General features: G+C 49.3%; 6 protein-coding genes across 6 annotated transcripts; all 6 read left to right on the top strand.

The window, feature by feature from the left end:
• Positions 1–2,103: 2,103 nt before the first annotated feature.
• VTN00DRAFT_6220 (uncharacterized protein) lies at positions 2,104–4,332 on the top strand (the record flags this gene model as incomplete). Its single annotated transcript, XM_069432833.1, has 6 exons — positions 2,104–2,129; positions 2,201–2,326; positions 2,379–2,659; positions 2,715–2,859; positions 2,922–3,571; positions 3,629–4,332. The coding sequence occupies 6 exons, from the start codon at positions 2,104–2,106 to the stop codon at positions 4,330–4,332; spliced, it is 1,932 nt and encodes a 643-aa protein (XP_069288652.1).
• Positions 4,333–4,866: 534 nt separating this feature from the next.
• On the top strand, positions 4,867–5,552 carry VTN00DRAFT_6219 (uncharacterized protein; the record flags this gene model as incomplete). The annotated part of the gene is made up of 2 exons (XM_069432831.1): positions 4,867–5,100; positions 5,394–5,552. The coding sequence occupies 2 exons, from the start codon at positions 4,867–4,869 to the stop codon at positions 5,550–5,552; spliced, it is 393 nt and encodes a 130-aa protein (XP_069288651.1).
• Positions 5,553–6,303: 751 nt separating this feature from the next.
• VTN00DRAFT_6218 (uncharacterized protein) lies at positions 6,304–6,891 on the top strand (the record flags this gene model as incomplete). The annotated part of the gene is made up of 2 exons (XM_069432830.1): positions 6,304–6,464; positions 6,540–6,891. The coding sequence occupies 2 exons, from the start codon at positions 6,304–6,306 to the stop codon at positions 6,889–6,891; spliced, it is 513 nt and encodes a 170-aa protein (XP_069288650.1).
• A 583-nt stretch (positions 6,892–7,474) lies between these two features.
• On the top strand, positions 7,475–8,942 carry VTN00DRAFT_6217 (uncharacterized protein; the record flags this gene model as incomplete). Its single annotated transcript, XM_069432829.1, has 2 exons — positions 7,475–7,735; positions 7,803–8,942. 2 exons carry the CDS (start codon positions 7,475–7,477, stop codon positions 8,940–8,942), a joined length of 1,401 nt encoding a protein of 466 aa, XP_069288649.1.
• Positions 8,943–10,233: 1,291 nt separating this feature from the next.
• Positions 10,234–11,482, top strand: VTN00DRAFT_6216 (uncharacterized protein; the record flags this gene model as incomplete). The annotated part of the gene is made up of 4 exons (XM_069432828.1): positions 10,234–10,313; positions 10,371–10,438; positions 10,498–11,129; positions 11,186–11,482. 4 exons carry the CDS (start codon positions 10,234–10,236, stop codon positions 11,480–11,482), a joined length of 1,077 nt encoding a protein of 358 aa, XP_069288648.1.
• Positions 11,483–11,885: 403 nt separating this feature from the next.
• On the top strand, positions 11,886–13,730 carry VTN00DRAFT_6215 (uncharacterized protein; the record flags this gene model as incomplete). The annotated part of the gene is made up of 5 exons (XM_069432827.1): positions 11,886–12,035; positions 12,091–12,233; positions 12,289–12,352; positions 12,420–12,813; positions 12,880–13,730. 5 exons carry the CDS (start codon positions 11,886–11,888, stop codon positions 13,728–13,730), a joined length of 1,602 nt encoding a protein of 533 aa, XP_069288647.1.
• Positions 13,731–14,939: the final 1,209 nt, after the last annotated feature.

Here is a 14,939-nt window from a genome sequence, read left to right as displayed (position 1 = left end):
ACCATTGATGACCTGGTGGGGAACCTTACAAAAATACCGCGACAATGACAGGAGCCAAGAGCAGGATTGCCTGGTGAAGTTTGTGTGTCGGTGAATGGTTTATCAGATCCACTCTAAAAAGTTGAAGCTGTGATTCACAGCCCCTCGGAGAATCCTCGATCGACGAGCCATTGTACGACCATGCAGTGTAAAAATCAAAATCCCTTTTTCTCCGTGTCCTCCCTATTGGTCTCTGATAGTGCACTATTCTTGGCTCACTCTAACTGTGTGACGAGAGCCTCCTTTTCCATGCGGTGGTATTGTGTCAATAGTTAACCTCAACATCCTCAGTTCTGTTTCTAGTGGTGTGACAGTTTTTAACCTTGTTGTCCGTTTGGAGTCCCTGGATTTTTGACTAGGATGATATATATTCTGATGAACTAGTCGAGGTTATTGCATGCATTACACACATGCAGAAGACAAAAATATCAGATCCTAGTAGGGCTTACGATGACACAGTCAGCAGCACAACACGACAACAAAGCGGGAACTGATGGACAGTCTAAGAGTCTACTAGGTTTACAGTATTCTGTCTATTATAACTGAAGCCTATGCACACAGAATATTCCATTGCAGAGGGGAAAGGCCGACTATTGGACGTGAGGACGGGCTGACTGCCAGAGCTCTCATGAAAAGCCGGGTAAGCAGTAGTCCTCCTCCATAGTAGAGGCGTCAATCGGTCCACTGATTATCTTTTTACGCAATATCAGTTTTCCAACATTACCCCATACTGCATAGAATTAGATCGAGACCTCCGCGGTTGGACCCCCAAGCTAGAAAAGCCGAAATCTGGGCACCCGCATCAGCTGGAGAGTTTGATCGTGGAGTTGCGATCGAGACCAATGCCCCGTCACCGGGTCAGATGACAGGAAGATGCAGGACGCTTCTTTGGGGCTGCCTTTTCTGGTCTTGGATCTTACCCCCATGCTGCGGACAATGAAATTCTTTGGCGAGAAACTCAAACGGCGTCTGCCGGCGACGGCACCAAGGGCGCCACATGGCGAGAGACCCTGGCTGTGTGCAGCTGTTGAATCGCAGAGGTTGTGCGCAACCTGGCTTGAAAACCACCTCTTGTGTGCACAGTATAGCAGTTCCTTGCACCGCCTTTTTCCTCAGGAATTCCTATGCTTAGTTGGGTTTGTTTTGATGCACAGAACAGTACTGACGCTTCGACTCTCTCTTGGAGCACTATGTCTAGTAGCCACGGCGACTCCAACTTCAATCCTTTCAACGGATCGCTGACTTTCTCTACAACTGAGTGGCTGGCAAAAGCCGAGAATTGAATTCAGCTGGTAGCTGAGGGGAAGCCTAGAGTAGGAGATTTGCTTGGTGAGAGCAAGCCTTTTTCATCTGTGCTTGAAGCCTTGATTCAGCCCCAGCAAAGCCTTGGCTGTTAAGCCTGTTATTGACTTAGCATAATTCTCTACGTTCCATGCGAGCACACTGTCAGCTACCTGATGTGCTAATATTACTCGTTAACCATTAATAGCAATTAGTAATGGGAGCCCAGTGGCCATCTCCAGTCAGTCAGCCGGGGTGTCGGGCTAAGAGAGGCATTCAGCTGGGGTACTGTAGCTCCTTGGCATAGCACCTACTTCTGCTGGCCACCCCGGATGCTGACCTCCCAACGGATAAGAATCGCGGAGACAGACTATCAACACTGTTAAATCACGCAAAGCAAAAACAACCAGGGTCCCTGACGACTCCAGACCAGTCAGTGTCTTTATTGGCGGTGAGTTTCCAGAAGGCATGCTGTTCGGGTCGGAATTAGCCTTGCCGCCCTTCAGGACATGGCGAAAGCCGCCTTGATTGTGTATGGTGAAGTACACAGGGTGACATCCTGGCGTCATGGGTTTCTGTTAATGGCACTCCTTGCGGTGATTCGCGCCAGTCAAATCGAGAATACGGGCTGTTCCTCTCGTGCCACGACAAAATATAAATGCCATCCCTCTTTCCCCAGAGCTGTCTCCTCTTCCGGAGAACAGGATCATCGACGGCCGTTATTTTTATGAAAGGATACTTGGACTCTTTAGAGCCTGCACTTATCAAGATACAGAGCCCAAAATGGCATCCGAAGATGCAGTGGAGGCGTACGTGATACCATACCAGGCAGAAGTCTGCCAAGGTTGCACTCTGAGCTAACAGTTTCTCCGGCAAATAGATCAGAGCCTCAGTTTCCACCGAAAGTCGTCGAAAAGAGTACTACTACCAGGCCTGCCTCCATATTTGAAGACCAGAGCGGACGCAAGCAGAGCGTGGCAAAGTTGACTGAAAACACCACGGGAAGGTTGGCTACCAAGAACTTTTGCAGGCTTCCAGCTCTGACCTGAGAATTACAGTGTCAAGAATCCCCTGGTTGGTATTCCAAAAGACCAGCTTCTTCGGGACGTTGAGAACTATGCGGAGGAATATAAGCTGAATGATATCCTTCCTATTCTGAAAAAGGGGGCCCTGGTAGCGCAGAGCCCTCGGGACTTTGAGAACATACCTGAGCTCGATGAGGATGAACGCCAAGCCCTACACGATGAGGTGACGCACCGATGGAGACATCCTTGGGCGCTTTACTATACTATTGTCCTAAACTCCATCGCTGCTGCTATTCAGGGCTGGGACCAGACAGGTATAATATACACCCGAACGACCTTTTTGTCGCGATTACTGAACGAAGATCATAGGTTCGAATGGTGCAAATCTTACTTTTGCAAACGACTTTGGAATCCCGGCAGAAGGTCCAGAGTGTGAAGCTGCTGGAACTTGCGACCGCAATCAATGGATTGTTGGTCTTGTCAACGCGATGCCATACATTGCAATTTGGCTGCTGTAAGTCTGATCTATAATAGCTTATAGCCCCCAACAAACGTTTCTAATGGTTTTGATGACAGCGCTGGCTGGCTTTCCGATCCCATCAATCACTGGATTGGCCGAAGAGGGACCATTTTCATTGCCGCTATTTTCAGTCTAATAGCACCAATTGGCTCCGCTACTACTCAGCATTGGGGTCAACTCTGTGCCTGTCGTGTCCTGCTCGGCATAGGAATGGGCTTGAAAGAAGTCACGGTCCCAGTCTTCTCCGCCGAGAATGCTCCCACCATCGTTCGGGGTGGATTGGTCATGTCATGGCAACTCTGGACTGCATTTGGTATCTTCTTAGGTACATGCGCAAACCTTGCTGTCGTCCATGCAGGAAACATTACATGGCGATTGCAACTGGGTTCCGCTTTTATTCCAGCGGTACCCCTTTGCTTGGGCATCTTTTTTTGCCCGGAAAGTCCTCGTTGGCTCATGACGAAAAAGAATCATGCCAAAGCTTACCATTCCCTCCTTCGGTTGAGAAATACCCCCCTTCAAGCTGCTAGGGACCTATACTACATCCACGCTCAACTTGTCCAGGAAAAAGTTCTTATTGAGAAAGCTAGTCTATCGAAGACAGATAACGTGTTTGTACGGTTTTTTGAGTTATTCACTATTCCTCGAATCCGTCGTGCAACTCAAGCCTCGGGTATCGTTATGATTGCTCAGCAGATGTGCGGAAGTAAGTCAAAATTGGCCGTTAATGGACGAAAGCGGAGCTAATACTCTTTTTATACAGTCAATATCATAGCATTCTATTCCTCTACAATCTTTTCCCGGGCTGGTGCCAGCAACGTTGAAGCACTTCTTGCAACATTCGGCTTTGGACTTGTCAATTTCCTCTTCGCTTGGCCAGCTGTATGGACGATCGATACTTTCGGACGGCGTGGCCTGCTTTTATTCACATTTCCACAGATGTGCTGGACACTTCTTGCAGCCGGTTTCTGTTTCTGGATACCAGAAAGCAGCAGTGCCCACCTCGGGTTGATAGCCCTTTTCGTCTACCTTTTTGGCGCATTCTACTCTCCCGGAGAGGGCCCAGTCCCATTCACCTACTCGGCAGAAGTTTTCCCGCTCTCTCATCGTGAAGTCGGAATGGCTTGGGCCGTCGCAACCAACAACTTTTGGGCATCTATCCTGTCTCTCACGTTCCCATATATGCTTCGGGCTTTCACGTCTCAGGGTGCGTTTGGCTTTTACGCAGGACTCAACGTCATTGCTCTCATCCTGATCTTCCTTTTCCTCCCTGAGACCAAACAGCGTTCCCTGGAGGAGTTGGACTACGTATTTGCTGTTCCCACTCGTACACATGCCAAATACCAACTCACCAAGGTGCTACCCTGGTGGATCCGGAGATACATTTTCTGGCGCAAAGACGCAGTTTGCCCCGACCTCTACAACTGGAAGACTGATGACACTGCGTCTCCAGAATACTTTCCTTAATTCAGAGTGGTGGCTTTCTGTCCTTTATTTCTTGATGTCAGATTGAATTCCTCTGCACACCTAACAACAAACTCAACAACCCTTCTTTGGATAGTAAATTTTCAGGAGAACGCAGAACATGTACAGTCTCCTCTTCACGCCAATTATACAAGACGTTCGAGGAAAGCTCATGCCCTTGGTTCGTCTTCTTTGGTAAATAACAAACCCTCAAATTCCTTTTACAACACCGTGTACTTTCGATTTATGTTGTGGTAAAGTGACATTCAGAATCTGGCTGGATGTAACCTCAATTCAACACCCGAGAACGCCGTTATGGGCACCGCTTTTATGTGGCCTATCACATGCCATGTATGACTAATGAATGACTAATACGATAAACGCCTGGCCCGTATGACGGATTTAGTCCTTCCAGTAGTGCCAAAAATAACCCAATACAATTGAAACTTGTCAAAGGCATGAAATAAAATTCCCTCAATAATCCAAATAACTTTCCCACCAATAATTTAATTCTATTCCCAAACCAACCACTTCCCCATGTCCAGCAAATCACCACCCCTCCTACGCCTCATCCAAACTGCCACGACCACGTCTCGCAACCAGAAAGCAGCGCAGAAATACAACCTCCAGATCTCATGCCATGTTAAGCCCAACGCGTCGAGTAATCGCGAGGGTATCACAGCCGTAGGAACGGATAGCGTGGACGTGTGCGTTGCCGCGGTCCCGAGGGACGGGGAAGCGAATATGGCTGTGTCGAGGATTTTTGCGGAGGTAACTACTTCTCTATCTGTTGTTTATTTGTTGCCTTTAGTGGAGTTTGTTGCTTCGCATGTATCACATTCACACGTTGCTTAACGGGTTCAAGGAGAAATTTCAGTTATTCATACTACACATGCCCATAATGTTGTTTCTTAAGCAAAAAAACAGCCTATTATATCATAGTCCCGCATAAGCTATGTTTAGATTTTTTGTCTATTTCTATTCATATGCTTTATGTCTGTCAATGTCCCTCCAAAAATGATTCCAAGAAGGCCACTCACACATTAATCATACATGTACTACAGCTTTTCAACGTACCCAAATCCGCAGTCGAGGTCATCCGTGGCGCGAAGGCTCGCGACAAAACGCTCTGCATCAGTGATCTGGATCTTGGGGGCGAGAGCGAGGAGGCTTTTCTGCAGAAGGCTCGGCAGAGGCTGGATGCAGCTGTTGTTAAGAAATGATGTGAGATGAAATGAGATGAGGCTATGATGTCTTCTTTTATGGACTATAGTTGTTGCTTCAACGTCTTTCCTAGCCATATTCTGCCTTATCTACCTAGGTATCCTCCCGATACATGGATCTTGGGATGAACAAGGCATTTACGGCATTTGACTTTGATATGTGAGAAGATTATTTTTACGTTTAAACCACAAAAATCCTTGTGTTTGAATGGCAAAAGGAAAGATAATTCTTAGATACTTAGCGATGCTCGAGTAATTCAATCGTCTAATAGGTGTACTAGATGTAAAGGGGGGCAGGTGTCCAATAGTTCCCATTCCCAGTCAAGCAGAGGAGTCGGAATATGAGAGCAGTAGGGAGCTGCCAACCTTGATCACCCAAGTAAAGAATAAACTTCTATAGTGAACTTCTGCACAGCATTGCCTTGGTCTGTCTGGTTCTAAAAGATTGTGCAGGTCGAGATAGTGTGCCAATCATGCTGTGTGTATCTGCCAAGAAGTCTTGACGCGCGCGCTTAATCCGCGCTAAAAAAGGAACAGTTCCACATCTTTAGCGCGATTATTTCAACTTCAGATATTTCCAACTGCAAACAGACACACGGATTGACAGCGTCTGGAGCAATATATTGACCTCATTAGGGACAGAGTGTCCTGTAGTGATGTATATGACCATCTGTGGCTTTGTTAGTTCCTGAACCCATACTGGGATTTGTCCGCAGCCCAGGCGCAGACCAAGATTAGCAGACGATACAACATGGCAGAAAAAGACAATGTGCAAGGAAATACTCAGTCTGTGCCCTCAAAGAGAAGGGGATCTGATGCTACCGCTACGGCCTCGAAGTCTTCGGAAGGTTCAGCTAAGGTTGTGCACTTTACAGCCCGCAATCCATCATGGACCTATCTCAAGCTCCAAATGTATGTGTGGGTCTCTTTCGAATGTCACCTCTCCCCTTTATTCTCTACAGCCCGTACTAAATTACTTTCTCGCAGAATATTCCAACCAGGCACTTCAGCCACAGTGCAGAACAGCCTGCTTGACGCATTAACCGTGCGGACGTATCTTAATTCTGCTCTCTCGCAATTTCTCGGCCTTACGGGTACTGCCATCTCAGTCGATATTCTCAAGATTGAGATGGCCGGAGCAAATCAATTTATCTGGATTCGTATTCCACGCGACGATGCTCCTGCTGTCGTCTCAGCGCTAAGCTCATGGATCGGAGGAAGCAAGTCCAGCGGCAGCTCTGCCGCAAATGCTGGAAATGTAGCCTTTCGAGTCTGCGCAAAGGGTAACTTCTTAGGTGCTCTTGTGTCAGGTTCTGGCAGCGATCTGTTTGCGCCTTGAAGGAAGTATGAGATGATGCCAGTATCTTCCAACATTTGACATGGCCGAAGGGGAAGGTTGCCAAAGGCAATCTCTTCCTCAAAAAGTGATTGTGTGAGGATTGTTACTTTCTCAGCAGCAAGGTTCTGAGAGATGGAGAGGTCATCAAGAGGAGTGGGCGTTCCATCGATGTGCTTGTTTGTTACTATCGCGACCACAGCGCGTCTATAGCGCGACCTGGCGCGTCCGATACATCAAAGCATACGATCCACTCAGCACTTCCAAACAAGAAATTCAAGACATAAGGAGCACAACACAGTCTCCAAAGAATACAGAAGACAAATATCTCATCTGCTGCAGCAATGGAAGACCAGTGACACTACCACATACTCCATTGTATTAGCACTTCTGAAGATAACTGGGACCATATCTTGGATCTTCACCTTCCACACTTATCTTTCTTTAACCCTGGTCTCCTACAAGGCACTACCTTGAATCTACCACCGACAGACCGGACCTTTTCAGTTCCTACTTGCAGAAACTAATACTTTTATTTATCTATTATCACGTTTAGACCTTCACAACGCCTCATTTACAGTTCACCATGGCGGCCCCCAGCCCGTTGAACACCTCCAGCTTCCCTATCTTCAATGATGGAGATGTTCAGCTTGTCATACCACCTGGTGACATCTACCAGCTTCACTCTACTGTCCTTAAGCGCAGCTCTGGATTCTTTGCCAGTGCCCTTACTGAGCATAATGCTGCCAAATTGGCTTCTAAGGCAAAAAAGTCTGGTGTAACAGTTCGGTTCCAACTACAGTTGGTCTACTCGCCAGCCAACCCAAATGGGGTCTTTGAAATGATTGTGAGGTGGCCTCCAGACATATTTTATTCCCTGATTTAAAAGGTGACCGTTACTGACTCTATTACAGAGGCTCGATAGTTTCGGAAGAAGTTCGAGAACCAACCTTGGAATGCCCGGCATCATCGAGTCTCAGGTGTCTGAGATGGCCTACAAGAACTGGTACAACCTGCTAGGAGCGTTCTACAACAAAACTCCAGAGATCAATGACATGGATATGTCATCCGTGGTCACGAGCTGCATGGGTCTTGTCGAAGCTGCAGAGACCATCGACGCCGTCGGAGTGATTCGTGAATCGGTCGATATCGCTCTTCTCCGTCAAGGCCAGGTCCTTTTCCGGTCTATCGCTGCGAATCCAAGTCCATGGGCCAATCTGGCTATCCGAATCCACTCTCCTACGATCTTCCGTGAGTCTGTCATCCACTTGGTCGGAAAATGGAATCAGATGACGGATACCGACCGCAAGATCCTCAGCCCGGGGATCCGCGAACTCTGCGAACGTAAATATGCCGAGATGCAACTGCAGAAGCAAGCCATCGAGATACGCATCCTGGGTTACTACCCTGAAATGCTGCACCGTCGTGCTACCGATAACATCCATCGTGCCAGCTATGCCAACGATGTCTACATGTGGATGGCGCTCGCTTTTTATCGTCAGTGGTTTTCCCAGGCCATGTCAGACGGCCGCCACCACATCGCTCCGGACGGAGGTGCAGCCTTCTACCGTGCCATCGGTGCTGCGGGAGCGGCGTATATGGATATCCGCGCTCAGGCCAGCTTTCAGCTCCACTTCCCTATGAGCCAGAAGGGAATGAGGATCATCCAGAACCATATCAACAATCTCAAGCACGATGTCAAGGAGTTCGTTGCTGATCTGCTTGTCCACAACAGCCAGATCGAAATCAAGGAGGGAGAGGAGCTTGCTCATCTCACCTGCTGCGTCGTCAAGAAGGAAGATATGCCCTGGGGGGTTCCCGTGGATCAACAGCCCGAGTCGGCGACCGAAGATGTGACCGACAACGATGCCGAGTACGAACCCGATGATATTGACGATCCCAACGACTTCGTCGGCGTTGGTGCTCCTGGATCGGAGGAAGCCGGTGAAGAGGAAGGATACGGGGAAGACTTCAAGGATGACCCACTTCAGAGCGCAGAGGCGCTTGAGGATATCGGTGACCTCCTTGAAGGAGACGTCAAGGCTTTCCTCTAGTTGCATGTATCGTCGGTCAATAATCGTTATGGCGTTCGAGCGTGCGAGGCGTCCCCCGAAGTATCGAATAGCCGGAAAATCATTGGCGGTTATTCTTGCTCTTTATGTTTCCCTTACTATTGGCAGCCATCGGTTTGGCGGATTTTCGTTTTCTCTCAGATCAATCGGTTGTGCTCCATGATTGGAGGTCACGACAATTCTCTTTGATTACCCTCACCTGCACACTGTACTGTTTGCCTGTCCTTTGGAGTGTGGAGCATGTCTTAAGCCATGGCCATGCATGTAGATTATTACAAAAGCACGAACGAGCAGAGGAACAAATGAAAGCACAGATCTGACTTCTATGTACTCCATACAGTTCCTAGATAGCATTGCATAGTTTGAGGCGAGTAGCAAAATGGCAAGTTGAAATAAAAATTCTGTCCCAGTATCCACAAGCCACTGCTTACTACTAGCCTACCATGAGTGCCCAGGTGTCTGACTGCCAAGACCTGTGGATTGAAGAACCCCTCAGAAGCTAATTCAAGACGTGCGTTCCGCTGATTTGGTACGGGTATAGTATCTATTTTAAAACTGCGGGTTGACAACTCATATCTTAGAGGAGCCCGAACAGAAGGATAACCTGGACAGAGCTGGATAGGGCTGTCTTCTCCGAGCAAACTCGGATTGGCGGGAGGCGGGCGACCGCAGACGGTGGGTCCGGGCGGGCAGAACGTGAGGAGCTCGGGCCATCACCCCGCCCTCGTCGCCATGGACCTCGAGAACAACGATCCATGTGATGACGAGTCGATGCTGGAGAAGAGGACATCTGCAACGGAGTATGTAGCCGCATCAGGAGTATCGACAGACATAGCAAGCGACCGGTTTTCCTTCTGGTCGAACAGCTGCTCCCGATTAGGAGGGACGGCTGGTAGAACCTTCTAGAACTTTCCGTCGTGGATGTCACGACCCGAGTCGCTGCTGTACTCACGTCACCGCCCGTCGAGCACAGCCCGGATTCAGACATCTTCCCGGCAGCAAGACCAGAAGCAAGCAGTGAAGAGCCGACTCGACCTCGAGAGGGATATTTTCACTATAACCGCCCACCTCACGAACGTTCCACATTATTCGAGATACTCGGAATCGGCCTGCCCCGGCCGTCCTTCGGAGCACAAGGTCACAGCCTCACCTGACGTTCTCGAACGGACAATTCTTCCACCCGACGTCTTCTCTCCCTTTATATTCCAATTGGATCCCCAGGATTTTCCTGGCAGACAGCATATTCCCCTACTCTCACACGTAGCCCGACAAGATGGTTGCAGAAACGAAGCTCTACGACTCATTGGGTATCAAACCTGATGCCTCGCAAGATGAAATTAGGAAGGCCTACAGGTATGTCTCTCCCAATTCTCCCTTCCGCGCTGGTCCGGTACTGACAAGTGTCTACAGGAAAGCCGCGTTGAGATGGCATCCAGACAAGAACAAGGACAATCCTCAAGCAGCAGAGAAGTTCAAAGGTTCGTCTATCCATTTGACCCCTCTTCCCCTAGAGACGCAATGGCTAACTTCGTTGCAGAGGTCTCCCAGGCCTATGAAGTCCTCTCCGACCCCGAGAAGCGCAAAGTCTATGACCAATTCGGCCTCGATTATCTCCTCCGTGGCGGTCCTGCACCTTCTCCTGGCGGTGGTGGCCCTTCATTCGAGGGCGGCATGCCAGGTGGTTTTGCCTTTGGTGGTATGCCAGGCGGAGGCGGCACCCGGACGTTCCACTTCACGACTGGGCCGGGAGGCGGAGGTGGCTTCCGCTTCAGCTCCGCGGATGACATTTTCAGAAACTTCGCCAAGGGTGGTGGTGCTGGCATGATGGACGATGAAGATATCTTCACAATGCTGGGCGGAGGCCTAGGAGGTGGTGCCAGAGGCAGAGGCCCAAGCGGTTTCCAGCAGGCTCGCCGAGCACCAACGCCAGAGCCTACCGTTGTCGAAAAGGAATTGCCGCTGACGCTGGAGGAGATCTTCCGCGGAACGACCAAGAAAGTGACCACGAAGAGCAAGACATTCGATCCTAGTGGGAAGCGCAGCGTACAAGAAGTGACGCTAGAAGCGAACATCAAGCCCGGCCTGAGGGCTGGCTCTAAGATCAAGTACAAGGGCGTCGGAGACCAGGAAGAAGGTGGAAGGCAGGATGTCCACTTGATTGTCACAGAGGTAGGCGCTTCCCTATCATCTATTTATCTTGGACGATTGGCTAACTAGTCACACAGAAAGAGCACCCTGTTTTCAAACGTCAAGGCGACAATCTCATCACGAATGTCGAACTCACCCTTAAGGAGGCGCTAACTGGCTGGGACCGTATCGTCAGGACAATCGATGGCAAGTCGATACGCGTATCGAAACCCGGACCTACGCAGCCCGGCCATGAAGAGAGATACCCCGGTCTCGGCATGACTATTTCGAAGAAGCCGAGCGAACGAGGAGACCTCATCGTGAAGGTCAACGTGAAGTTCCCGACAACACTGAGCGCCTCACAGAAGGATATCCTGAGGGACGTGTTGCCATGATTTGTTGTTTCAGAGCGATATATATTTCATGATTAATGTCTTGCATGACAGGCGTTTTGGGGGTATGGGCTAGCTTGGAGGTGTCGCTTCAAGAGTTTTGAACTGAACCACGGAATAATCTTACTTTTCTACTCAGATATACTGTCTGTAATATCTTAAATGTGCGTTTGGTAATGAGAAAAGTATTGTTTCTCAATTCTCCAAATATTTAAATGCGTTTAGTAATTTGTGTAGCTCCGTATTTTCATCAGGGTTGCATCATAGGTCTCGGAGATCCCGACGCTAGCCAAGCCTATTCAGGTGGTCCCTGAGCTGGCCCCGGAGCCGCGAGCTGGGGCTCCCAAGCGGAGAACGCGAGAGCTTCAGCAGCAGTCGCGATATCTCTTTCCACACATTCTCGCAAATGAAAAGACGCATTACATTTATCCAGGGCTCAGAAGCTCCTTTTGACCCTTCCCAGTCTCAATTGACCAAGGATGCTCTGTTAATCCGAGCCTTGGACGCTGCTCGAGAAGAGCGGGCTACCTTCGGCTTCAACGAGCTCCCTTCGGAGGTAGTTAGCTCCTATACGTCGCAGGGAATATTCAAGCTGACAACCCTTTTTATAGCTTTGGCAAGTTCTGAAACAATGCCACGAGCTCCATATTCGATGGGCCTCCGAGAAACCGTATAACGCTGTCGCGCCGTTCTCGAGCAGAGTGTCGCCGGGTCTACACGTGTTTCTTACACCCATAGCTACGGATCAGCCGCTGTGCGTATAGCTACCTCCTCTTTCGGAGCACAACTGTCTAAATTTTGGTATCCAGGGCGCGTCTATGTCCGCTGCTGAAGAAAATATTCAGTGATGACTTGAAGTGCACGTCTCCGGAGGTAAGCCGGCCGGCCAGATTATGGGAAGTATTATATGATTCGAATCCAGCTGACTGGACTTTAAAAGACATCCTTTACAGTTCCTGCGATTCTCTCTGAACGATTTGCCTCGACATCATCCTCCCAATTTCACAGTCTGCTTCCGTCCTTGAGCAATCTGGTCACGTATATTCAGCAGAAAGCATGCCGAGCTTCGGACGCTGAGTGCCAGAACCGCGCTGTCTCGATTCTCTCCGCGGACTACGTGGATATTGATTACGACAGCATATCGCATGCGCTTACAATTTCAGGATACTGGTCGAAGTCACCTCAGGGTGATGGATGGACGGAGGAGATTAAAAAGCGTGAACTCGGGGCGGATAAGGTGGAGGTAGGGCTGTTGAGCAGCGAGCCAGCCACAGAGCCGGAGGAGTTGAAGGTCGGCGGCTTCTTGGCCGTTGTAAGAGAGAATGATAATCTGAGTATGCTATGCGCCTCTGCACTTCTCTTTTGTGAGGAAGAACCAGCTACTGACCAGTATATGCTAGAGCCAACACTCTTCTCCTTCCCGTCTCGACACCATCCCCTGCCTCACGATGATAAGTCGAGCTATACAGTATCATTCCCGTCGCCGACGGGTCTGCACCCGACTCTTCAGATTTCAATTCCCCGTTCATCACTCAAACCGCCGCCAGCTCCCTCTGATGCGACCTGCGCTCTTCATACATATCTCACACTCCCATCTTACATATTCGCGGATAAGTACCAGCTCTCCACGACAGATCCCTTGTTCCTGAAGTCCCACAACCTCGTCTCGCTCCGTGCAGTGTCGGGCGAGACAGACCTTGAAGCGCCAGACTGGGTCGTTCCGCGCTGGGGCTCGAATCTCCTGCTCGAGGTGGCCACTCCTGACCATTATCCAACCCAGAGTGAGGACTCCGGGAAGGACTGGGATATCACCATCCCACTCCATCTGCGGTACTTGCGTCCCTCACCATCCGGGAACCGGACCGTCTCCGTCCCCTGGCCCGTCGTCTTCTGGGCCTGCACGGCCGAGCAGGGGACAAAGATGGGCACCAACCCCTTCGACAGGGTGAATCTGGGCTGGGACGGTCTGTTCGGACCCAGGACCATGTTCTACCAGCTGGACCCTTCGCCGTCGTCTGGAAATACTACCGAGCGGGGCCGGTTGGTCGAGGAGATAACTGTCCCTGTTCTGCCCATGAAAGATGGCGAGGAGGGCGCGAGTCAGGCTAGGACCATCGAGTTTGGGACCGTGGCTGTCATTGTGTTTGGGTTTGTTTGGGTGCTGTGGAAGTTGGGGTTGGTTGTTTGGTCTTCGGGGACGGGTGGGAGTAAGAGGGCGGCTGAGAAGAGGAATGAGAAGAAGGATAAATGAGAGATGTGAATTACGCGGGTTATGTAGCTGTAGTAATGTATGTATGTCAGTATGTTAGTATGTCTGGATGGATCTATGCAATGAATATGCCAGTTGTCTTGGATTATACCGACCTTGCAATGTAGATCAATATCATCCTAGTTCAGTCAAGTTTAGACGTCCATCTCCCAAGATGCCCTAGCGGTAGGTAGTACCACTTCTTTCCAGTCTTATGCCCTACCTGTATATCAGCCAACCATTGAAATGCGAACTTTGTAAACTATTACTATAGTTACTATAGTAATGTGTCTGAGTGGATTTGTACAGTACCATACATGCAATGAACATACCTTGGATTATGGTTCTGAAGACTCCCTCCCTCCCTTGGTGCTGATTGATATATCCCTCTTTCTAACCGTCCCTGTTTCCGTTCTCTGGTAGAGGAATAGTTTGCGTCTGGGGTCTCTCTTGAGAAGATGGTAGATGGCTTATCTGGATCTTGCTCTGATTCTGTCTGGGGATCTCTTTCTACAGGATATCAGCAGTATGTAGTAGTAGTGGTCACATAAAGCAGGTTAGATGTGCTCCCCCCTACTAGGAATAGGACTAGAGCCTATGCTTACTTAAAGATACAGAGACAAGAGTTTAGAAGAAACAGTAGCCCTCCACTGCAATAGAGTCAGCTTCCACTTGCCTACTTATTTTGAATGCTTTGATTGCTTAGGTATGTGTACTGTCTACCACATACACACAGTAATATGGGGATACCTTAGATTGACTAGAATTGCTACTGGACAAACAGAATTGAATTGGATCTGTGGATTGATAAGGGATGAGGTGAAGTGGAAAGGGCTGTTCCTGTTGCTGTTGTGTTCGCCATGAACTTCCAAAAATGAGGGTTGTATGTATGGAAGCTTGCCTGGTCAGGGAGATTAGAAAATGGGCTACAGGAACTTTAAGCGTGAGGAATACAATCAGTAACTACAACTACATAGTCAGCGAACTAGCCAGGCAGTCAGTCTATAGGTCAAGCGGCTGCTCGGAGTCCTAAGGGGGCGCGTAGCAAGCGTACAGTACAACGCGTCTCACCAAGCAACCACGAAGTCTAAGGACAATGCAACAACCAAGGACAATGGACAAACACCACACAAGCTTCTTTTCTTTCCTTCTCCACATCCCTTGAACATGCGAAGGAAAGTGATGAAAAAAAAAAAAAAAAAAAAAAAAAAG

Source organism: Thermoascus crustaceus, assembly GCF_041956765.1.
Source record: "Thermoascus crustaceus strain CBS 181.67 unplaced genomic scaffold VTN00scaffold_3, whole genome shotgun sequence".
In the NCBI taxonomy this organism is placed as follows: domain Eukaryota; kingdom Fungi; phylum Ascomycota; class Eurotiomycetes; order Eurotiales; family Thermoascaceae; genus Thermoascus; species Thermoascus crustaceus.
The sequence above is the reverse complement of the archived record's forward strand: the minus strand, read 5'-3'. Positions and strand labels throughout refer to the sequence as shown.